Source organism: Schistocerca piceifrons, chromosome 4 (assembly GCF_021461385.2).
Source record: "Schistocerca piceifrons isolate TAMUIC-IGC-003096 chromosome 4, iqSchPice1.1, whole genome shotgun sequence".
NCBI lineage: Eukaryota > Metazoa > Arthropoda > Insecta > Orthoptera > Acrididae > Schistocerca > Schistocerca piceifrons.
The window spans coordinates 763,029,002-763,054,263 of record NC_060141.1 but is presented as its reverse complement, the minus strand read 5'-3'; the positions used below and the strand labels follow the sequence as shown (position 1 = coordinate 763,054,263).

Below are 25,262 nucleotides of genomic sequence, written 5' to 3'. Positions count from 1 at the left end.
ACAATTTTAGTATAGTAAATAGCTACTGTAGGAAAAAGCACATTAGAGGTGGTGTGGCAATTTATTCCAACCAGTCACTCAATTGTACAATAACCAAACTAGACCTAAATTCCTTGTGTGATGAACAGCACTTTGAAGTTACGGGTATAATCATTAATAGTCATAAGCTAATAGTAGTATCCATGTACAGATCACCAAAGGGAAGCATTAACATATTTTTAGAAAAAAATGGACATGCTATTGAGTGAATTAAGTAATATTAAATGGCTACATTATGATATTGCAATAGGAGGTGATTTGAATGCTGATTTTGATGTTACTAAATGTAAGGGTAGTGTTGCAGATCTGGAAAACTTGCTAAGACAATACAATTTACATCATGTTAATAACAGGCCCACAAGAAACAAAGCACGTTTAGTTAACATCTTTGTAAACTTCAAGACCACTGAAAACACATGCGAAGTTGTAGTGTTCCCATTCTCTGACCATGACTCCGTATCTCTAAATTATGCAAGTAAAATTCCCCTCAATAGGTGCAATGCAAACAGACCTGTCCCAACAGTTGTGATTACCAGACCCATAACTGAGGATAAAATTAAAACATTTCGTAATTCCCTTGCTGACAGAGACTGGTTTGGCCATTGTAGTGTCGATGGACATTACACATCAAGTAATGATCTGCCAGCCAAAATAATATTTGATAGATTTTTTAATGCATTCTTGACCCTATTTAACCATAGTATTCCCATAAAGAAAATAAAAATAATGGACAGCAGCCACAAATCCAGATCTCAAAACAGACAAAATATATGGTACACTAAACAGCTGACAGATCTAAAGAAACAAGTTTTGTTACTGTACAACGTATACAGTAGTATGAAGTCTGACTGTGCCAAATCAGCCTATGTGGAATGCAGGAATGAATACAAAAAAGCCATCCTGCAAGCCAAAAAAACCTACAATGCCAACAGCATACATAATTCCACCAATAAATGCAAAACTGCGTGGAAAGTAATTAACAGTGCTGCCAGAGATACTAAAAAAGACAAAATTAATATCCCACCACAAACACTCAATGAGTTTTTTATTAATTCAGTGAAAGAAATAGGAGACGCAATTATCAAACCAGACATTAGTCCATCAGAGTTACTCTCCCAAAATTGGGGTAGACAGTCACTAAATGCAAGCATGGTAACCTTCTCCGAAGTATCGCCTAGATATGTACAAGGGGTCATAAAACAACTGAAATCATCTGATAGCTTAGATATATATGGCATATCATCCAACCTGCTAAAAAAAGTGTGTGACTGCATTCTCTACCCCTTAACCCATTGTATAAACAAGTGCTTACTTGAGGGATATTTTCCTGATGAGTTAAAACTGTCTAGGATCGTCCCAGTATACAAAAAGGGAGATAAAGACTCTCCATCTAGCTACAGGCCTATTTCAATAGTACCCACATTCTCCAAGGTAATAGAATGCATCATGTACCAACAATTATCATCTCACTTTGAGAATCTAGGAATAATTAATGCTACACAATACGGGTTTAGGAAGAATCTGTTGTCCATTGATGCAATCAACACGGTAGTCAGTTACATCCTCAAAATTTGTTTTTGAGAACAAAGGCTTTGCTCAGGTCTCATTCTGTGACCTAAGCAAGGCCTTCGACTGTGTTGAGCACATGCCACTACTAGAGAAACTAGAATTCTACGGCATCAAAGAAAACAGTCTCAGACTATTAAAAGCTTATCTCAACAACCATAAACAGGTAGTTTGTGTTGGTAAGGAAATGTCAAACATAGAAAATGTTAGAGTAGGTGTGCCTCAGGGATCTGTACTGGGGCCCTTCCTGTTTCTGATAATGATCAATGACCTCCCCTCGTTTATTAGATCCACCGCTGTATTGTATGCAGATGATACGACTTTTCTCCATAGCAGTAACAGTCTTAATGATCTTAAAACCTGTGCTGAAAATACACTCACTCATGCAGCATATTGGTTCAGAGCAAATAGTTTTCTGCTAAATGAAAATAAAACTCAGCAGATAATCTTCACTCTAAGAGACAAGCCACTATCTGATGACCCTAGTTCTGTTAAATTCCTGGGAGTTTATTTAGACGAAAAGTTATCCTGGGGCCAACATGTAAACTATATTAGTAGTAAACTATCTAGAGTAATTTATTTATTAAGACAACTCAGAAATTGTGTACCTGAAACATACATCAGATCATCTTATTTTGCATTTTTCCAGAGTATAATATCCTATGGCATTATCTTGTGGGGTAACTGTAGTCATATACATGACATCCTATTATTGCAGAAGAAAGCCATTAGGATAATTACAAATTCTTCACATAAGGCTCACTGCAAACCCTTATTTACTAAACAAAAAATTATGACTGTAATAAACCTCTATATATACAATGTCTTAATCTTTACGAAGAAGAACCTACATGATGTGAAACGTAGAGAAAATGGACATTGTTACAACACAAGAAGCATCAAACACATATACACGCCTTACCACAGACTATCAAAATCAATAAATAGCTATGAAGTCACAGGGCACAAGCTATTTAATAAGCTGCCACATGCCATACAGGATCTTCCTGAACATACATTCAAAGAAAGACTGCATGAATGGTTTATTGCCCACCCATTCTATGATATCAATGAATTCTTCAACTGTAAAATGCAGTAATCTAACAGATGACCCACTGTACATTGATTGTAATATAAGCTAAAATATTTCAGTAGTCAATACCTTATCACACTGTATTATAATTTGTAACTTCATTTGACGTTGTCAATTGCTGTAATGGCCTAAAGACAATAAAATCTTTATTATTATTATTATTATTATTATTATTATTATTATTATCTTGTCAACACTAAAGCGGAAAAACTGTTACATTGCTACTAAACCATCATAAAGTTTTTTATTCAAAGGAAGTCATATGTAGAGGATATGCATTAGTTAATTACAATTATTAGATCTCTGTGGGGCATTAAATACCTAGTTAAGTACAAAATGTCTTATTTTTTACCTAGCGCAACCCATAAATTTTACAAGGGTTTAGTAATCTATGGTTAATAATGTAACATGGTATACAGAAAAATACAAACCTTAAGCGTTTCGAGATATTCACGAGGCAAAATGTGGTTTAATGAGACAAGACCTTGACCCAGTTTGACATAAAGTCCACCATTCTTCAGACAGCCATCCAGAATACTATCTGCAGCTCTCTGGTGAATTGGTTTCAGCGCCTCAACATATTCGTCCGACATTTCATCCAGGCCATGTAAAGACCACCAATAATCAAATGAGATCTTCAGGCCCACTCGCAATGATCTGTGACAAAAACTTCCATTATATATCCATTCCTAATAATGTCACATAAATTAATAATTTGATATTGCACAGTGTGACAAAACGTCCTCAGCATTTTGAATATAAAAAACTAAATGGTCAGCATTTTGAATATCAAAAGCTAAATGGAAAGATCTACTGGCAGTCTTCTAGTCACACAAAAGACAATATCACCAGCGGTACTGGAATCACCCCAAGAACTTCATTTCAACAACATTAGCAACACAATGAAGTGGTGATTAGGAATCACATATTTGTGGATCAGATACTAATAAATAAACACCACTATTGAGATTAAGAATGTTACAGACACAATATTATTATACAGCTGCATTTCGAAAGACACAAGGAACTCCACCATTCTCTCTTACAAAAATACTCACACACCTAAAACAATCCCTGCTGTATAACATCAAAATACCAACTAATTGGTGTTAGGAAGAACCTTTACTATATCACAACCACTTTTGTTCAATGATCATCCAGCAACACTGAAAATGCAGGGAAATGACATACTATGCACACTTGACCTGAGTCAAGTGTGCACAGCATGTTGTATTCCCTGCTCATGATGTTCAAGAATGTAACTTTAACGTAGATAGTTAGATTTCTTAAGTCATAATACCAACACAATTCTGAGAGAATGAATTGCAAAGATTGCTGGTGAATTTTGTCACCTGGAGATGTTCACTGAATGAAATAGGTTGTGACATAATAAATGTACCTAATACAGCTGTGGTGGTTCTGGCACATACAATGAACATGATTATCAACAATTAAGTGACTTATCCACATAAATAAACCAGAATCATAGTTTTCTAAATAATCATTACTAACTTAAACACAACACTTGAGGAAAAAATTTGATTAGGTATGAAAATGAGAGGCCTGATATGATCAGTTATGCAGACACAGCTGCAGTAACAATTTGCTGCTTCCAGAAGGAAAAAACAGGTAAGTATTAGTAGGACTCACACTCTGAGGGTTCCATGGGTGTGGCAGTTATCGCTGAAATAACAGGTTTTTGTTATATTGATTTTTTTCCATGTCAATTTAACCTGACTGTTAAAACTGCTCAGAATAATTGGTTTCTTATATAACTGATTTTTAGTTTTTTATTTCTATGATTAGCTGTAAAAAACTTAAAAATTGGAGAAAGATTGAAAAATTTTGATGCTGTTTCAAAATACATATAATCAAAATATTAAAATAAATACACAAGTAAAAGAAAACTCAATCCATCCACTGTTTGCTACTTTCCTCAAAAAAGTGATAAGTGGCTGCATACTAAACAAAATCACTAGTGTTGCCCTACTGATTCAAAGTTTTTGAGCTCTGCTCAAAACTCTCGTTGTAATCGGGGATCAAACCCCAATCTGAGTTACGATTAGTCAGTGGTCAAGGGTGAAAACTGAGGTTGAAGAACTGTGTTTTTCATGTTAATTTGTCCACTTTCAAGGATTACAAGCAGATAAAGACATATTAAGAAGACAAAAGCAGCTGACCAGCAACTTCCTATTTCTACTGTATAGTACGAATGAATTGTTGTTAAGTTTTTAATTTATTACTGTTACCACAATTTCTCCCTCCTTTTGTTATTTCATAGAAATGGTAGACAAATCTTTAATCTTTTAAAGAAAGTGTACTTCACTGCTACATCACTTCATAAAAATATTGCCACACTAGCGTTGGCGTCATTCTGCAATACAAAGGATGTCCAACGACGACAACGAGAAACTGCTGTATGGACCATGTGAGGGCAAGTCTTGCACACTGCATGTACACGCATATCTTAAGCTATGACACAAGGCAACAGGGACGCTATTGTCTCATCAATGCTATACCAGTTCCTATGATGTGTTTGTTGCTTGTTTCTATCAGCGTTGTTATTAAAACAGCACTGATCGTATTTTTCCATTTTCTAGAATAACACAATATTTCAAACCAATGCAAATTATATAAATAAAAATTGCATCTTCTTTTTTTTAAAAGAAATGTTTATTTTAACAATGAAAAATTATAGCATAGCCTGTTATGGCTAACTGATATTTTATTTTATTTTATTTTATTTTACTTACTGATTTATTTAACCTAGCAAGATTAGGGCCATCAGGCTCTCTCTTACATCTAACCAGGCATTCTACTTATTTTACATTCATATGTTTTCGTAGGCATGTTAAACTACATCTGGTACAAAAAGTGAAATAAACAATTACAAAAGCACACTTGGAAAAAATATATGCATATAGAGTTTATATTCGTAGATGATAAGTAATGTTATAATTAGACATTATGAAAGAGACAGATTGTAGATAGGAGTGCTAGCAGCAGGGAGTATGAGGGAGACTCATGGTGAAGGGAGGAGAAAAATAGACATGGTGAAACATATTTAAGGAAATATAAAGGAAAAGAAGATTGTGTGGCTAATAGAGATAGATGAAGAGGAAGAAGAGAAAGGAGCAAGATAGGAGACACTAGCTTTGCTATTTGACAGAGGAGAGGATTGGCCTTGTACACTAACTTTGTGGAAAACATTATGAGGATGATAGTAGGAAATGCTTCAGCTTCTTCTTAAAAGCAGCAGGTGATTGAATTTTGCGCAAGGTAAGGGGCAGTTTGTTCCAGAGGTGGACAGCAGCAACTGAGAAGGAGTTTGCAAAAGTTTTTGTTTTGTGAGTGGGCACAGTAAGGATACCAAAGAAGAGTGACCTCGTGTTTCGATTATGATGGCATGAAAGGTGTTTAATCTCTGAAGCAAGGTACTGGAGTGCTTGTGAGACGAGGAGTCGGTGAAGTAGACATAGAGTGTGGTAGTCACGCAATTTGTCCGGCTGCGGCCACCCTAGCTGGGAGTATGAAGCACTAACATGATGCAACAGGGAACATAAACAACAACACAGATGCACCTGGGCTAAGAGCATCTGTCTAATCCAATGAAACACACAGCCCTAGAAAAACAAGCTTGCAGCCAGCAATGTCCAGCCACCATGCAGCTGTCGATGACTGATCCAATGCCTGCAGGCAGTCTACACCATCGAAACACCAGCATGCTGTCTAAACCACTGCGTCATCATCATGTAATCGTTGACAATCAGACCATCACCAGCACAAGTATGACTACAGTGAGCTACACCAGTATTTTACTTCAAAATTGTTCTTATGGGTGTAGTGTGATGATTCAGTAATATTTATGAGTTTGTTTCTGCCAGTAATAACAAGGAAAATGTCGACAGAGGTTCATACGGAAACATTATTACAAAAACTGGATGTAAAGTTTACAGAAGTTCATATGGAAACGTTATTACAAAAACTGGATGAAAAGTTTTCATACTTCAGAAATCAGATTAAAGAAACTCAAGAGCAAGTAATAGAAAACCAAAACAGATTGTGACAAGAATTAGAAAATCAGCATAAAGACACTCATGAACAAGTAATGGAAAACCAAAACAGACTGCGACAAGAATTAGAAACTCAGGTCAAAGACATTCATGAAGCATTAGAGGTGCATTTAGCATGTAAGCTAGATCAAAGACTCGACTTGTTAAGAGAAGAAATACACATCAAAGTCTTGAAACAATGTGACTTAGTTCAGGAATAGGTACATGAACATAATAACAATTTGCATACAAACATAAATAGTTTATGTAACTTTTCAGAAACAGAATGTAAACAGGTAAAAGATAAGATGCCAGATGCATAAACATGAATAGAAATTTTAGAACAGGGAAGTGACAACAGAGATTCCATATATACGCACGACATACATACAGGTTTGGAGGAAAAAATACAAGCATTGTTAGATCACAAATTTAAGGGAACTTTGCCCACTTTAGAAAATGGGTAGCTTTCCAGGGAAGATGTCACTAATAACACCAATGAGTTTAAAAGACTATGGGACAAATTGTCAAAAACTAGAAGGAAATTAACAGAAAGTCAAGTTAAAGGTAAATCTTTAAACACACCAGCACTACTAGAGGAATTTACAGTTGGGAAGTGGAATGAACTTTTGTAAGCATTTTTCAAACTTCAAACCAGATGGGGAAATACATCCAACGTACTTCCTGTGAGTGTTTTCCATGTCATTACCACAAAAGTGGGAAGACCCTAGGAAGATAGATTTGTTTTGGAGAGTAGAAAAAATTAGACTCAAATGGAGACCATGTGTACCGAAATGAGTAGAATTTGATTTAATTACATTTATTCATCGAGGTTATGGACACTTTGGGGTGCGAAAATGTGTTTGACATACGGTAAAATTTACTACTTTAAGAACTTAAGTAAAAAAGTACTGTCTGTACAACATATATGTGAAGCTTGCTAATAGATCAATAAAGTATAAGTTATACCCGATAATACCTAAAGGCTTGCATGACCTCACAGCTGCTGACTTCTTAGGCCAGTTACCAATGAATAGGAGGAGGAGGGGGGAGGGGGGAGTTACTTACATATCTGTACTAGTGGAATGTAGATGTAAGTATGTTAAATTTATCCTATTAAAAATGCCAACACAGAGATGGTGATTAGATGTCTACAGGAATATTTCTCAGACACAAGAAAGCCATGTATATTGTTCACAGACAATGGCCCATAGTTTGTGAGTAAAGCCATTAAAGAGTTTTTAGCATGGGAAAATGTTAGACTCATTGCTATCTCAAAATATCACCCATGAGGTAGACCTCGCGAACATATCACGAAAGAAATCTGTAGGTTATGTAGGACATACTGTTCAAGCAGACATACAACTTGGGCACAGAAAGTACTACAATTCCAAATAATACTTAACGAACTTTCACATTTAGCTAATTTTTTATCTCCAATTGAAATAATGCATGGTAAATTCGTAGGTGAGCCACTCTTGAAGATATTTAAATGCCAGAAGATGATGATAACATACATGGAGACAACTTAGACGATGTCATAAAAGAAAATTTATAATGAGCAGCAGACGAAAGGTTGCGTAAATGTAATGAAAAAGCTTCAACACCAACCTTTGACGTGGATGACTTGGTACTAATTGAGGAAGTACACCATAGCTCAAATTTGAAGAAAGAAACACAAATTTTTCCCTCGATATAGCAATCCTTACAAAGATTCAAATGCACCGCATCCCTAAGCAGTTTTCTTGGTTGATCCAGAAACAAGTCACGAAAAGGGATTATATAATATTGATATGTTAAAGCAATGTAAGAATCCATTAGATTAAACTTGGGAAAGAAACACGGTAGAAACAAAAGATCCTTCTTAACAGCGAAAGTGTGTAAACAAATACTGTCAACTGTTATTTAATCAGCTGTTAAGTATTCCTTTAATATAAGATTGTCCACCCCAATAGCCAAGTGGTCAGCGTTACGGATTGCCGTCCTACAGGCCTAGGTTCGATTTCCGGATGGGTCAGGGATTTTCTCTGGTCAGGGACTGGGTGTTGTGCTGTCTTCATCATCATTTCATTCCCATCCAGCACACAGGTCATCCAGTGTGGCATCGAATGTAATAAGACCTGCACCAAGGCAGCCGGACCTGCCCTGCAAGGGGTCTCTTGGCCAATGACACAAAACGCTCATTTCCATTTCCAATATAAGATTTCTGACTAAAGAAGCAGGTTACTTACCATCATCATATAGTAAAAAGAAGGGTTGGGTTTTTATGTGAATTTTTATAAACGGAGATATATCATGGGTAGTGGTGTCACCTCAAATGAGTACTGACCCACGAATAGACTGAATACAGAAACTATATTGACTATTGACGTTGACTTACATAAATATACTTGCTTATTCCATTGCATTTCATGCGGGTTTGTTAGGATCAATTTTTGGGGTTTCTGGGATGGTAAAGCCATGGTAAGTCCATTATGTAGGCAATGCCGAACACCATGCAGTACCTTAGCAGATGGGGTCCCTGGTCCCTGGGGTGGGGGGTGATAAGGGAATCCACCTATGGGATACTGTCTTCCTTTCTTCTTCGATCACAACAAACCTATCTGTCTATTTCCTTTTCTTACTTCTCCACTAGAGTACCAAATCTATCTTCCCTGCATCCATAAGCAAAGTTCCTATTGCAGGATCCCTTCTTTGTACAGTCTGTGATTCATGCCATCATGAAAGAGCACGTATCAGACACATCAAATATAGAGCTCAAAGTAAAGATGTGCATGATCACAATTAGTTTCTAAAGATCGAGCCACATACTGTGGGAAAGAATTACTCAATAGGTACAGAGTCTACCTGAGGGACAGCATTTGTAACCTCTGTGGAGCAAGGAGGGATGAAGGAGCTCTGGTACCATGGAAGATTTCTGGCATCAAGGAAGATGAATAAGGTGTATACAGGTTGTTCCATTTATCTTGACCACCCTAAATAACTGTTTGTCCAGTTGCAAATTCTAAAATGTTTCAAGCAAATGTTCTTTAGCTGTCGGGGGGACATCAATCAGCATGACTGCCTTCATTGTAGCTATCTTTTTTACAAAGATATGAACAGCGGTACGACTTTTTCAAATGGCACACTGTATTTTTTATTCAGTAATTCATTTCCTCTCCTAAAGGCCTATTCAAAAATGTATCACAGTGTACCATTCACTGAAACACACAACATTATTAATTACATAACACAACACTGACTTTGAGCCCGGGATCACAAACTCGTCCACTTGCTGGAGTTGTCAGAAAACAAATGAAAACCACGCACAAACATAACACAAAATTGACTGTGGCTCTCCTGTACCACTGCCCAGGAGTAGAATATTCTAAGGTGCTCAAAGTGGTGACCCTGGACACCGATACACTGGTGCATTCATTGAATGAAAGAATTATTTACTGCTTCCAGTGTTGCCTGCTGAAGAGAATTACAATCAGGCACGATACATTCCTGCATGTCCTCTAGAGTTGTTGGAATATCGTGACAGACAATGTCTTTAATGCATTCCCAAAGAAAAAAGTTCAGAGGATTTAAAATCAGGGGACCTGGCAGGCCAAGTAACTGTTCCTTATCGACCAATCCATCTGGCAGGATACCTTCAGTTCAGAACACGACGTGCACGCAAGGCATTATGTGCTGGACATCCATAGTGTTGATACCACATAAGCATTCTGGTTCTTAGCGGCACTTCGTCCAGAAGAGGAGGAAGAATTTGTCTGAGGAAGTTGCCATACGCTGTGCCGTTTACACTACCATTTATGAAATAAGGGCCATTCCACATCAGATGTTAATTCTCCACTGGCGCTGATGTTCCACCTGTCTTAGCCATCGTGGGTTGTCACTGGACCAATAATGCAATTTTCTTGTATTTATTTGTCCTTTGTTTGAGAAGGAACATTCATCAGTAAATAGAACATTGGAGACAAATTCGGGTTGGTGAAGATTTGCTGCTGTGTCCACTGAAAGAACTGTACACAATTCTGGAAATCATTTCCATGCAATTCTTGATGTAGGTATACATGGTAAGGATGGAACTGGTGACATGTAAGAATACAATGTATACTGGTTTTAGGAAGGTCAATCTCGTGTTCAAGCTGTCGTGTGCTCATATGTGGATTCATGGCAATGGTAGCGAGAACAGTAACTTCGGAGCTTCATCTGTGCGAGTGCTACGACGATTGCATTGTCATGGGTTGAAACTTCCCGTTTCCTGAAGCGTCGCAATAAGACAAGAAAACATCCATCGGGAATGTGGGTTCTTGTCAGGATATTGCTCTCTGTACAGTTCCACTGCCTGCGTAGCATTTCACCTGCCTTCAACAACAACAACAACAACAACAATAAAAGAAATGTTATGTCAATGCAGTTTGTAGGGAGGTCAGCCTTTACTGTATGCCTACTCTACACAACAGTATTTAAAAGGACTAAACTACTGTACTAAATGTACCTATATATAAGAAAACAGTATTGCAATTACTGTTCTGCTAACTTACATTCCCCATAGATGAGTAGCATTTCTACCTTCTCTTTGTTGGTGTACTTTCTACTCACACAATGGCTGACGGAATAACGGGTGTGCATTCTACTTATGTTTACATTTGTCCTCTGTCAACGTCAGAACATGAATGTGTTCCATAACCCCGAGTACCTGCACAACGTCAATGTTGTGTTATGTAATTAATAACATTGTGTTTCAGTGAATGGTACATCGTGATACATTTTGGAATAGGTCTTTAGGGCAGTAAATGAATTACCGAATAAAAAATACAGGATGCATCTCTGTAAAAAACAAAGCTACAATGAAGGCAATCATGCTGATTGATGTCCCCCTGACAGCTAAACAACATTTGCTTGAAACATTTTTTAATTTACATCTTGGCAAATAGTTATTTAGGGTGGTCAAGATAGATGGGATACCCTGTATTAGCGGTTGTTGTTATGTACTATCACAGAAAGTTAAGAGAGGTCTTTGAGACAATAACATTAGTCGTTTTCAGTGTAAAGTGTAATATTTTGTGATGGCTTATGACAATATACAGAGTCAATTGGAACCAATCTACACTTTATTTAAGTAGAGAAGCAGGGTTTTGTTTTATAGCCAATTCACTTACAGAAATCTGCATGGGAGAAAGAAGAGTTGCAAGGCTGAATATCTGCACCAATGTAATAAGGGAGTGTTAAGGTGGCAGTGTTAGGTGTAGCTGCATGGAGTAATAGGTCTAGAACAGACGTTACTCAAGCAGTCAAATCATCAACATACCAGCTAAATTCAGCAGTCATCAGACACTATAGTTCAATTCTTTTATCTTGGTGGCTCGCGCATGCCCGCCCAGACGCGGGAGATTGCTGCGTTGCCAGTTGTAGGCGCCAAGAGAAGCAGCACCATAATATAGTATAGTATAGTGTAGTTCGCAAACTTACGTTTAGGGGGTAGCGCGCAGTTTATGAAGTAAAGACCACGGCCGCATTAACCCTTTCGCTGCTACAGAGACGTGCTCCCCGAATTCCGCGCTGTGCGCAATTTTGTCATCACTGCACTGCTCGCCTCTGCAGACACATGGTGTTCCGACTGCTTTGACACACTTATCATTCGATTTCACAAAAACTATTTGGCCCAAAAATGTGATTTTTACACATCTTCTTGACTGATACCTTCCCCCCATAAATGACTTAATTTTGTTTTGATGTTCAACGCAGTTATTGTGCAGCATTAAGTGTAGTAAACCATTGCACGAAATTTTGAAGAGTTTGCAGAGGTAAAAGTCACAGCGTATACTTTCCGTATGGTCGATTTTATTGCCACTAGAAATTTCAAAAAATTACATTCAAACGAATAAAATTCATGAAGTAAGACACTTCGATATGGTTTTTAAATAAAGAAAATATTAAGCACCAAACAAGGTTTGAACTCGAAAGCTTTTGCTTAGCAGCCAAACACCTTAACCATTACGCTAACACAGCTCATTGTTTAATGGAATTCTTGGAGGACTTTAAGGAATCACACAAAATACCAACAAACACAGTTGGTATGACTATGAATTACTCACGTTTCGTCGATGTACAATAGGAAGTAAACAATTACCGCTGTTCTTTATTGCGAAGAAGCGGTTAGTGAGAATGAATTTCCTTGCTATTGCCTGAATTAGGAGGCTTATTGCTTGTTTGGTTTAATTAATTAATAGAATATGAAGCAATTGGTATAAAGAATGCTTTTTCCAAACTTTCTTTTATAGAAAGTCTGCTATCAAGACATTGCTTTTGTTCAATTACTTTATTTATGACTGAATGTTTCTAAAACTGAAGACACTCGTCCGTGCTCTGCACTGCAGTCGAGCTCTGGCAACGTCGTTCTCTGTTCATTGGCTGACTGTGTTTTGTGACGTCAGATGCGCAGAACGAACCTAAACTCAGCCGCTGCCATAAATGACGCGCACTTTAATATGCACTACAAGGGCCACTACTGCCACATGCAGACTAGTTACAGCCTTAATAACTGCACTGAGGACAGGGCTACTAATGCTTGTTTGCTAGCAGTGAGAAAAAGGAAGGAAGATTAGTGTTTAATTCACTATCAGTGATGGAGTAAAAACAAGCAAAAGTTTCAACCAGTGAAGGAATTGGCTGTGCCCTTTTCAAAGGAAAAATGCTGACATTTGCCTTAAGTAATTTAGCTGCCCTCCCAAAACACGAGTCCAGCTTACACACATCAAGTATAAGGCTTTTAGAGGGAGAGCACGACAAGAGTACACTAAACACATTAAAGTGGCTGCAGTTTGCAGTACATACAAGAACATGAAGAGACTTGCAGAGGATAAATATGCATGGATAGCTGCATCAAACCTGTCTTTGGACTGACAACCACAATATGCACCATGCATCAAAGTGAGTGCCTTTCCTCATTTTTGTTGAACATTTCTCTCTTGGAGTGTCCATTATTATAACTTTCAATATCTAGCCAGGTTTAATTCATAGTACAATAATTAATTCTGTGCAATATGCCTTGGAGTGTGGAATACTTGATCAGGCATGATTTTTTAACTTCTGGCAATCAATGTTCAACAGACTGGAGCATACTTGCAGTGCGGTAACTAATCACTGATCCATTTTTTCTGAATATACTGGAATGATTAGAATGACTTTCTGCTCAAGTCAAGCAAATATTGTTCTTAGCATAAAAACTACAGCCATTTTTTCATAACTACTGATTCACCATAAAATGCTACAATCAAAATGCAACCTCGTTACAGGAAAAGAGACAAGATGAGCCCTATACACACAAAAGAAAACTATCTACAAGTATGTCACAGCTAAAAAGGATTTGTAACTGTTTGCTCTACGAATAAATCATTTTACATTCAGGACAGATTGGAACATAAAGAGTTACATGACATTCCTTATAAACTGCTATCAAAGTTATTTTAAGCACCAGATGGTCTGATATAAAATGTCACACATAAGACATGAAAAGAAAAGAAAATCCTATTTTGTCAACTTGCTATGACAGAGAAATATGTAAAATTTTGAATAGAATACACCACTAGAAAAGATTATTTTTACTGGGTAGTAGCAGTACACACCTCAAAAATCTGCCCACCCCACTCACAGCTACCCTCAGGACCCTCTTTTCTTGTTCAGTTTGTAGTGAGTAAGCTGTAGCAGCTCCTCCCACAGCCAGTACAAACAAACCATATTTTGCATATCTCCTTGATGAATGCAGTTTTCCATTAACATGCTGTGTGGAGTGTAATGTTGATATTCTCTTGATAACAGTAAAAGTCTGCTTGAATATCATCATGAAGTCACTGTAACAAGTACACGAAAATATATAAAAAAGGACAACATTGTGGTAAAAAATTAGATGCAACCATTACATTTACAATTTTATTGCATAAAAACAATACCTCTTTTTATTGATTCCATGTTTCAATTTATCCAGAAATATTACTACTATAGAAATATGAGGTGTCCCACGAGGAATGGTCAATATTCTGGGACAAGACAAGAACACTCATTTGAAACAAAAAACTTTATGTACACATACGCCCTATTCCAAATGGTTTCCAAGTTATAACACATATCTTTTTGGGCTAGCGGTGTGCATGTGTGTGTCTTACCTAGCCAAGCTCTTTTGATGTTTTACTCTAGCCCAAACTACTTCACTGCTTTTAGTTACTTTTTCAGGATGTATTTCTGCCATGATGCTAGCTCGTCGAATGCTCAGTTGTCCATTATGTGTTGTGAGCGATGTAGTGCAAGGGGCTGACATTGTTGTCAGAGAGAAACACCAGTTAACTGTCTTTGTGCAAATGAAGAACATGCAGACATGTTGTATGTTTATAGCTTCTATGATGGTAGTTCTCCTGTTGCTGTCCAAGAATACTTTCCAACATGTCTAATTTCTGATTGTTGAGTATTTACCAGAGCTCTCAACAAAAACAGCAATTATCCAATCCCCATGACCTGTAAAATTTCTAAGTAGGCGTAAAGGACTTATATGTCCCAGTTCAATTCCTATCAGGGTGACTGAAGACTGCTGACAATTTCACCGCTTTAACCGACAATGAGAACAATCTTAAAGCTTTGGAAGGAATATTTCTCTGCTGTTCCGAATTGTTCCTCCAGTGCTGCTGAGGACTGACTTTGCAGTGATCACCAGCAAACCCAATAACTGTGGATGGCACTTCCATCCACATACATAGACTTTATCAATGCACAATATCAACTAAGATCCAAGAAAGGCTCATGGCCCTGAAAACATTCCTCTGGAATCGATACAAGATAAAGGTATATTCTTGAAGACTAGACTTTTTACACTGATCCTCTTGATTTAGGAAACTCAAGAAGTACCTGATGACTTGAAAAATGCTACCAACATCATTATCTTCAAGAAAGAAGACCACAGTGCATGTGGAAACAACTGTGGTGTATCGCTATTGTCAGTTGCAGGTAAAATTCTCACAAGAATTCTATTAAGTCAGTTCTAAATTATTTTAGAGAGAATTTTGCCTGAATCTCAGTGTGTTTTCCAAACCTTCACAGGAACAACTGTTCTACACAAATCCAGGAAGAACACAGCGAGCAACAAAAGCCTCTATACTTATTTTTCTGTGACCTGGAAAAGGTCTTTGTAGAAGGTACTCAGATCTGCCATGTGGAAGGTATTAAGAGACTTTCATTGTCCTGAGCCCTATGTGGAACTGGTTCAAGTTCTTCATGATGGCATGTCTGGGCAGGTTCTTCATGATAACTCTAAATCGGATTTGTTTCCAATCACTCAGGGTTTGAAACAAGGCTGAGCTGTTACTCCAGCACTCTTTGCACTGTAAATGGCTGCAATTCTGTATCAGTCATCTGCAGACAAGCAAGGCATGCAGATTAAGTTACTTTTCAATGGTGGTCTCTTCAATCTGACAAGTCTTTGTTCACAAAGTAGTAGCCAGGTTTATGGGTGACGGAACAACAGTATGCCGATGACACTATATCTCCTGCTCTAGCAAGGCAGTTACAACTGTCAGTCAACTGCTTTAAAATTGCATGTGATCACTTTGGTCTTACCGTCAATGCGGGAAAAATGAAAGTACTCGCAAAACCTGCCCAAGGGTTAATTATTCCTGAGTTCAATATAGGTGTTAGACTCAATACTGGAGCAGGCTGATCACTTTTTGTATCTTGGAAGCATCTTGTCTAAACAGTATCTGCAAACAGGATGTTGATAAAATAATTGGGGCTGCCCATGCAGCATTTGGGATGGTTAATACAAAGAGCCTTCATGAATGAAGACATAAAGGTACATACCAAACTCATGGTGGAAAGAGCAGTTGTCATTTCCACATTCTTGTATGGCAGTGAAACTTGGAGACAGTATCGTCATGATATCAAAAGACTTGAATGCTTCCACCAACAAAAAATTAATACACCTTGACCATTTAGTGAGAGGACCAAGTGGCAAACACCACAGCTCTCAAGAAAATGCATATAAATAGCACTGAGGCAACCACTTTGCTCATCAACTGAGCTAGTTATGCCACATTCTTCACATATCCCCACCAAATCATCTGTGGTGAACTGTGCTCTGGCAGCAGACTTCATTGAGTCCCTCTTAGATGCTTTAAGGACCACCTAAAACACATCAAGAAGATGACTGAAATAAACATACAGACATGGGAAGAATGCGCTGTGGACTGGTTAGTGTCGGGAAACATTACATCCACAACTGTCAATTTGTTTCAAAGAGAATGCTGCAGACATGACGAAGCTAAGTGACAAGCAAGAAAGCTCCATCAATTGTAGCCCTGTCCTCTTCCAATCATTCATTGTGATTTGTGTGGATGCATTTTATGCCAGTACTGGTCTGTTCAATCACTGGAAACACATCCGTAAGTTGAGCTGAAATGCTCATTCTATGCAAGAAGATGCCATGCACACTTAGAATCAAGTTGCAGCAAACGACGGCATGAAACAAGTCATCCTTCCACTTTCCCAATTTCCTTCTGAATATCAAGCTGAATAACTTGAGCAAGAATAGCAAAACATTGTTGAAGTTGTGCATTACAGTCCTAGTAGCAGCACACAGTGAGTTTCTGCACATATCAATGTCCTACAAATATGTTTATGGTGAACACTAAATGCAGAAAATTTGTTCCCATTTCACATACAGCATGTCCACAATATTCACATTGGCAACAGTGCCACTTGACTTGAATTCTATCACTGGTTAAATGGCAACAGTCATTTTCTCTCATTAGTACTATTCACTGATGAAGCTACATTTACACAGAATGGAATCAACAACACATGTAAAACCCATAAGTGGTCACAGGAAAATTCATATGCTACTGTGGAAACCAACTTCCAAGCAAGTTTGTTTTTCAGTCAAACTTCAGTGTAGTATTATCAGTAACATGTTGATAGATCTGTCATTTTAGAAGAGTGAATGATGGGACAGAATTACTTGCATTTTTTGGAAAATGCTTTTATTGAACACCTTGAGGATGTTCTGTTACCCACACGAACTGCGATGTACTTCCAGCATGAAAAAGCCCCTCCACATTTTGTCAGGCATGTGAGGGAACAACTCACCCACACTTACCGTAATCAGTGGAATGGGCACAGTAGTACAATCAATTGGCTACCAACATCGCCACACCTTACACCATTACCTTTCTAGTTTACTGGGTTATATGAAGTCTGAGGTACACAAATGAAAGGTAAATCCACAAGACAATTGCTTTGTCGCATCCTGGAGACTGTTGCCCTCATTAGGGAATGTGCACAGGCACTCAGACAAGTAACACAACCTGCTCTCAGAAGAGGGCGCAAATGCACTGACACTGATGGTGGGATAACCAAACATTTGTTTTGTTTTAGAGTGCAAAACCAACTGTAGAACAAAAGACAAAGAGAGTAGTCAAAAATGATTACACGTCAATCCCAATCGACGGAAGAGAAGACTGCTACAAAACAGGGACACGGTGAAAGGTCTATACAATACGCCACAGAGAAACGGAGGGCCAGAACTAAACATTAAATGGCCTCCACCATACTGCTACAACAGATAAAAAGTAAAATGCGGTTGACAGCCCAAGCGTCGTTTGCTAAAACAGCCGATAACTCAGACGGCAAACACAAACGTGACTGTAAGCGGTTAAAAAAAAAAAGGACATTCCATCAGGAAATGGTGGACAGTCAAAAATTGGGCGCAATGTGCACAACGTGGTGGGAGAGCACCACTTAACAAATGGCAATGGCTAATGAGACAGTGCCCAACACGCAACCAAATCAAAACGATCTCCTCGCAACGGGAGGGCATAGAGAAAATCATCCAAGCTGCTGGGAGAGGCTTAATAACCAGCTTGTTCCCACGAAGGGAGGACCAATGGTGATGTTAAAGTGACACCACCTGCTGATAGATGGCAACATAGTGATCTTCGGATGGAACATAAGAACTAGTGGCCTGAAATACAAGGACTGCAGCCTTGGCAACAGCATCAGCATCCTTGTTTCTATAAGACTGACATGACAAGGAACCCACATAAACATCACAGTGTTTCAATCAAGATCGAGCAAGTGTCAGCTATCCTGGACCCATTGCATTAAAGGATTGATGGTGTGCAGCACACAGAGGCTTTGAAGGGCACTGAGACAGTCTGAGCACATGATGTAATTGAAAAGCCTGCGTTGCCGGATACAGGGCGAAGAGCTCTGCTGTCAATACTGAGCAGTGTCCTGCAAGCTGATACCAAAAAACATCGGCGCCAATGACAAAAGCACACCCGACACCACAGTCAGTCCAAGAGCCATCAGTGGACACAAAGGAACTATCGTGAAAATCCATGCAAAGGTTGTGAAACTGAAGGTGATACAATGAGGCTGGAGTAGTACCCTTGGGAAGTGAATGAAGACCAAGGAGAATGGGCTGCTGCACGAAGCCGAGGTGGCAAAGCATTCACACCCACTGGGAAACTTGCAGGTAGCATGAGGTTAAGCTACCGGAGCAAGAGCCGAAAGTGAACTCCAGGAGGTAACAGAGAAGAGAGAAGCGCCCCATACTGGCAATCAAAGGAGTCATCGAAATAGGAGGCACAGGACGGATGGCCAAGCATGACAGACAAACAGCATGCATATCTGCTGAGAAGTAAGTCATGGTGGTAGGACAGCAGTAGTTCGGCAGCTTCTGCATACAGACTCTCAACCATGCTAGTGTAAATGGTGCCAGTGGACAAACAGATGCAACAATGGTGGATAGCATTGAGACGGCGTAAGAGGGACAGACGTGCAGGTGCATAAATGAAACATCCATAGTTTAGTTTCGAATGGACAAGGGACCGGTACAAAAGGAAGAGGGTGGTTTGATCTTCAGCCCAAGAAGTACCATTGAGGACACATAGGACATTGAGGGTCCACATACAACAGGTTTCCAGATAAGACACGTGGGAAGACCAAGAGTGTTTCCTATCAATCATGAGTCCAAGGAATTTCATGGTTTCAAGAAATGGAAGAGCAACAGGCCCAGGATGTAAAGACTGTGAAAGAAACCAATTGTACTGCCCGACATTCATACAAACGGTTTTGTCAGAGGAAAAAAACCATTGTCGATTCTCCATGAGTAAAGACAATCGAGACATTGCTGAAGACGCTGCTCAATGAGACAAATCCGTGGAGAACTGCAAGAGACGGCAAACTCGTCAATGAAAAGGGAGCTGGAGATGCCCGGCAGGAGGCAGGCCATTATAGGGTTAACAGCAACAGCAAAGAGGACGATGCTCAGGATAGAACCTCGAGGCACACCATTTTCCTGGATAAAAGTCACTGAGAAGGCTGAATCTACACGTACCTTGAAAATTCAGTCTTTTAAAAAGGAAATGGGGCAGGTGGCCATGGAAGTCCCACATGTAAAGAGTACGGAGGATACCAGTCATCCCGCAGGTTTTGCAGGCTTTTTCGAAACAGAAAAACACAGCCACAGTCTGGTAGTTCCACAGAAAACCATACATAACTTGTGTGGACAAAGTGAAGCAATCATTAACTGCAGAATGGCGTGCTCAAAATCCATGCTGTGTAGTGATTAGTAAATTGTGAGACTCAAGCCACCATACCAGCTGGGCAAGAAACACATGTTCCATCACCTTGCAAGAATAGCTGTCGAGAGAAATGGGGCGGTAGCTAGAAGGAAGATGTTTGACCTTACTGGGCTTAGGCAGTGGTACGACAATGGCTTCACGCCAGTGTCTTGGAAACATGCCCTCTGCCCAGATGTGGTTATATGCATTAAGCAGAAAGTACTGTAACATCTGAATATGAACAGCGTCCAGCCATAGGGCAGAGGGTCAGAATGAAGTGAGAGCATGATCTACCTCCCTCATAGTAATGGCGGCATTGTAGCTCTCACAATTCGGAGAAGAAAAGGGTACTGCCCAAGCCTCCTCCACTCATGGAGAAAGGCAGGATGATAGTGGGAGGAGCTTGAAATCTCCAGAAAATGGTGGCACAACGTGTCGGAGATAGCAATAGGGTCCACAATGACATCATCTGCTACTGTCAGGCCAGAAATTGGGGAATGCATCTTGGTCCCACAGAGCCGCCAGAGGTTGACCCACAGTACGGAAGAGGAAGCGGAACTGTTAAAAGAACTAGTGCATGAAACACAGCTAGTTTTTTTTGCCATCCAGAAGAATGCAATGACACTGTGCACGCATCTGTTTATAATGAATGCAGCTTGCCACCATAGGATGACAGTTAAAAACGTGGAGAGCACATCTCCGTGCAAGAACTGCATCGCGGCATGCGTCAGTCCACCAAGGGACCGGAACACGGCGTGGTAAGGAGGAAATGCAAGGAAAGGAACATTCTGCAGCAATAAGGATAACATTTGTAAGATATTCCACCCGGTTATCACAATTGGGGAAATGTTTTTTGTCGAAGGTTGCCAAGGAGGAGTAAAGCCTCCAGTTGGCCTTAGTAAGCTGCCATTCGAGTGTGCACAGTGGTAGGGTAGGGGTCAGTAAACGGGTAGCACACAGGAAATGGTCACTTGAATATGTATCAGAAAGAACGGACAACTCGAGATGCAAAGGCAAACTGCAACATCGTGAAGGCAGCTACTCGGAAAGATGGGTTGACTATGAACATCATCCCATATGAGCAGCATGAGTCTCCCATAAGATGGAATGTTGACCTCGGGACGAAGGTCAAAACAGACCGGAAAGAAATGCTACAGCTCAAAGTGGTCGTAAGAATGCAATTTTGTTTCCTGAAGGCAGAGAACAAGTGGAAACTGAGATTCTAAGAGCAGCTGTAAACCCTCTTTGTTGGATAAAAGGTCGCGAACGTTCCATTGGAGGAGAGTCATGACGAGAAAAAAAAGAAAGAGGTGTCATGTTGGTGGCTGCCATGTGCCAGCCTTCGAAGACTTGCTGCTGCAGGGCACAGAAGCAGGAGAACCCTAATCCATGATGTTTACAGAAACGTCATGATTCTTCTGCTGTCAGCCTGCAGAGTCCAGGGCAGAAAAATGGTTGGTGGTGTGCGCCAGCGACAAGGAGATCAGCCAGGTGAGGATATCACATGACAACACTGTCAAAGAGGATATTCAAGTCGGTGAAGGAGATGACCATTTGCCTTTGTTTGACTTCTTCAAGCCTTTCCAATTAGCAAAGGAAGACTCAGTTGTTGGTTGGCTGGAGGGATGTAGGAAGTCTTCACGGCACTGTTCCTTCTGTCCTTTCCGGCCAGCTGGTTATGTAGCTGATGACTTCGCCCCGTGAGGCAAGAGTTTGGTGGCGTGTTGCACAGCTGGAAGAGGACAGGGGATGCTACCATGACCCTGGGCAATTTCGCAACCACAGTACTAAATTTGAAATGGCATGTCTACGTGGCCATGTCCTTCATGGAGCAAGCTGCAGCAAGAACCGTAGTGTAGGTGCCAGATGGTAGAACACAGGGTTTCTGACTAGCCAACAACTTGCAAAAAACCAGGTAAGGCACTTTTCCTTTGACCTGGACCTCCTGGGCAGCCTACTCATCGAGGTACACGGGACAATCGCGGGAGGCAGCAGCATAGTCACCATTGCAGTCGAGGCAGTGGGGAGGAGGAGGCGAACAATTGCCCTCGTGAGCACCCCTACCACAGGTTACACATCTTCTTGATGCAATAATTTACCAACAGCCATATGTGTTGGTAAATTATTGCATCAAGAAGTTCATGCCAGCCGTCGCCCCATGATCCATAATGGATCAACAAAGGTTACACATCTGGCTGGGTGTCAACAGGACTCTCGACTGTGGTTTTAATGATGACACTAGAAGCAGTACAGTGCATTGGGTTTGGAATATATGTTCTGACTATGATAAGTTCATAATCTGCTTTGATCTTTTATCAAAAGTGAGAAAGAGAGTGCATGTGGGCACTAAGGAGGCATCTACTTTTTTCATAACCCGATGGATGGCAATGATGCCCTGATCAGAGGGGTACGTTTGGATTTCTGCCTCAGTCAAACCATCAAGCAGCCTAATGAAAATAACACCACGAGATGAACTCAGTGTTTGATAGGCCTCGATATGAACAGGACAGCCATGGAGGAGCGAAGCTACAAGTAGTTGTGCTTGAGAATCAGAAGTAGTCTCCAAAGGCAAAGTATCATTGGCCAGCAACTGCATCAACACCTTTCCGAATAATAAACAGATTTACAGCAGCGAAGGACTAACCGTCTTCAGTACATGAAACCACAAGGAACCTTGGTGCAGCTGGGAGGGTCTTTGAACCATTAGCGTCATTCCATCTACAGTTCATAGCCGCTGACTGTGAAGATGATTGACTCATTGCAAGAAAATCCCCCATGATTGCCAGTGTCTCTGATGGCATGCTCCTTCCAACTGGGGGTCCCCTTCAGAAGGGGGTGCAGCCGCCTTAGGTGATTATTCACACCTCAGATCACACCTCCCCAACACCAGACAGAGGGACCAATCAGCAATTTGGGAAGGTAGCAGCTCAGGCAATCACCCCTCCCTGGGCCTGGCCTGTACCAGGGGTATGAGCGAACCCTGCCTGTCAACCCAGGGTTGGGAATTACATATTACCCAGGCACCTGCTACGTAACAGACACGTGGGCCAGCCTTCAGCAACACACAGGGAGGAAGAAAAAGAGATGCCTCAAATGCCGAAGCAGAGGAAGGATAGGAGAAGGTGAAAAAGAAAGAGGAAAGGTACAGTGGAGAGTATTCTGATACTGACTACCGAAAATGAAGAATATATTTCCAAAAATGGCCCAGTCATGTTCCCCACAGGAGGGGAAAAAGAACAGCAGCATGGAAGGGAAAAGATGCTGCAAAGCCTGGGGCTCACTGGTAGCCAAGCACAAACCTGCCAAAGAGCAGCGAGCCCCTGGAGGGATCCAAACATTTATTGTGAAATGTACAACATCTATAATGCGACATATACAATAATGCTTAGACATTAAAGATGAATATTTTTCACTTTGTAAACTTGACAACATATTGTATAATACAGAAAATAAATAACACTGTACATTAATCTTGGAAACCATTGAGAATACGGCATATGTCCATTTTGTTGTAACTCTACAGCGTGAGCACGCATAATCAAAGAGTGCATGATACAAGTGCACACAACAGCCCAACATAAGCCTGGTGCACCAGGCCCTCGCCCTCACTCGTGTTTACTTGCTTATTGCATGCTTACTTACGAGACTGTATATTGATGTGTTCTGTAGTTATGAGACTGTACTGTTCTATACATCATTCAGTGTTATTGTGGATCTCTTCACGTAGAAGCAGAATAAAACTTGGTTGGTGTTACTTCTGTTATTGTGTCTGTATAACATTACAACAAATACAAATTTTTTTGGTTCAAATAATCATTCCAGTCATATCCCTGATGACCATTATTCCTGGGACAGAGTCTCAAGAGTCTGTAGAATAAGTATTAATATGACAAAAAGAACCACAGAAAAGGGGGCAGCAGCCCAAGTTCTGAAAAGTAAAGCAGGAAAACTTATGATTAATATCCTGTAGGCAAAAAGCTTATTAGAGATACAATACAAGCTCAAAATGAACATCGGTGGAAAGGAAATTGGCTGTGTCCTTTTCAAAGCAATTATATTTGTCTTACGTGATTTACAGAAATGACAGAAAACCTAAATCTAGATGGTCAGATAAGAATTTGGACTCCACTAGTCTTAAATCAGAATCCAATGCATTATCCAATGCACCACCTTGTTCACATAAAGGACGTCCACATCAACCAACAAACTAATAAATAAAGGAGAAACCTCTAGTTAATCGGCAGTGCCAGATCTTCCCACCAAAAAAACAAGGGCGAATAGTTCATGAGAATGATACTATAGTACTAACAGATAAAGTAAGAGAATCCTAGCAGATCGCAAGTAAGGAATAGATAGATTCAGTTTTGGACACAAACAGTGAGATAATATGCTGGGGCACTTCCTAGTAACTAAGAATGAATTTAACACAACTGTGCATAAGAAAATTATCTTTAAAATGTATGGTACATGTATCTGCTCCAACCTCCCGCACCTCAACACCTATACCAACAATCTCCCACACAATTAACCCACAGATCTTGTCCACAACCATAAATCACCCATATACTCTTTTCTGCTCTCTCTTAGTACTCAACCTGAAACCCCCACCCTCAGATTCTTTAAAGAATTGAAAACCCATGTATAAAACATAATACCTCCCAAACAAAGTGTCATACATTCTCAGCTACATTCAGAAGCACATGTGGATACTGTTGCAAAATGTGTTGCGAATCAAGTTATTAGTGAAGACGTCATAAATTAAAATTCCATGACTAATGCTGAAGTTTTATGTTTTCTAAACCCGTAAATCCCCTACCCTCCAACTCCTTAAAGGGCCAAAAACCCATGTACAAAAAATAATATCCCCCGAACAAAGTGTCATACAATGATACAATTTTTCAGGTACATTCAATA

At 39.8% G+C, this 25,262-nt stretch overlaps 1 protein-coding gene across 3 annotated transcripts in view; it reads right to left on the bottom strand.

The window, feature by feature from the left end:
• Positions 1-25,262, bottom strand: part of LOC124796242 (uncharacterized aarF domain-containing protein kinase 5) — a 173,349-nt gene that overhangs the window by 135,451 nt on the left and 12,636 nt on the right. For all 3 annotated transcript variants that reach the window (XM_047260332.1, XM_047260333.1, XM_047260334.1), the window contains exons 2-3: positions 14,367-14,591; positions 3,130-3,355 (exon numbers count right to left, since the gene is read on the bottom strand). In XM_047260332.1, the coding sequence (XP_047116288.1) occupies positions 3,130-3,355; positions 14,367-14,584 (444 nt within the window). In that variant the 5' untranslated portion in view covers positions 14,585-14,591. The remainder of the gene's footprint in view (positions 1-3,129; positions 3,356-14,366; positions 14,592-25,262) is intronic.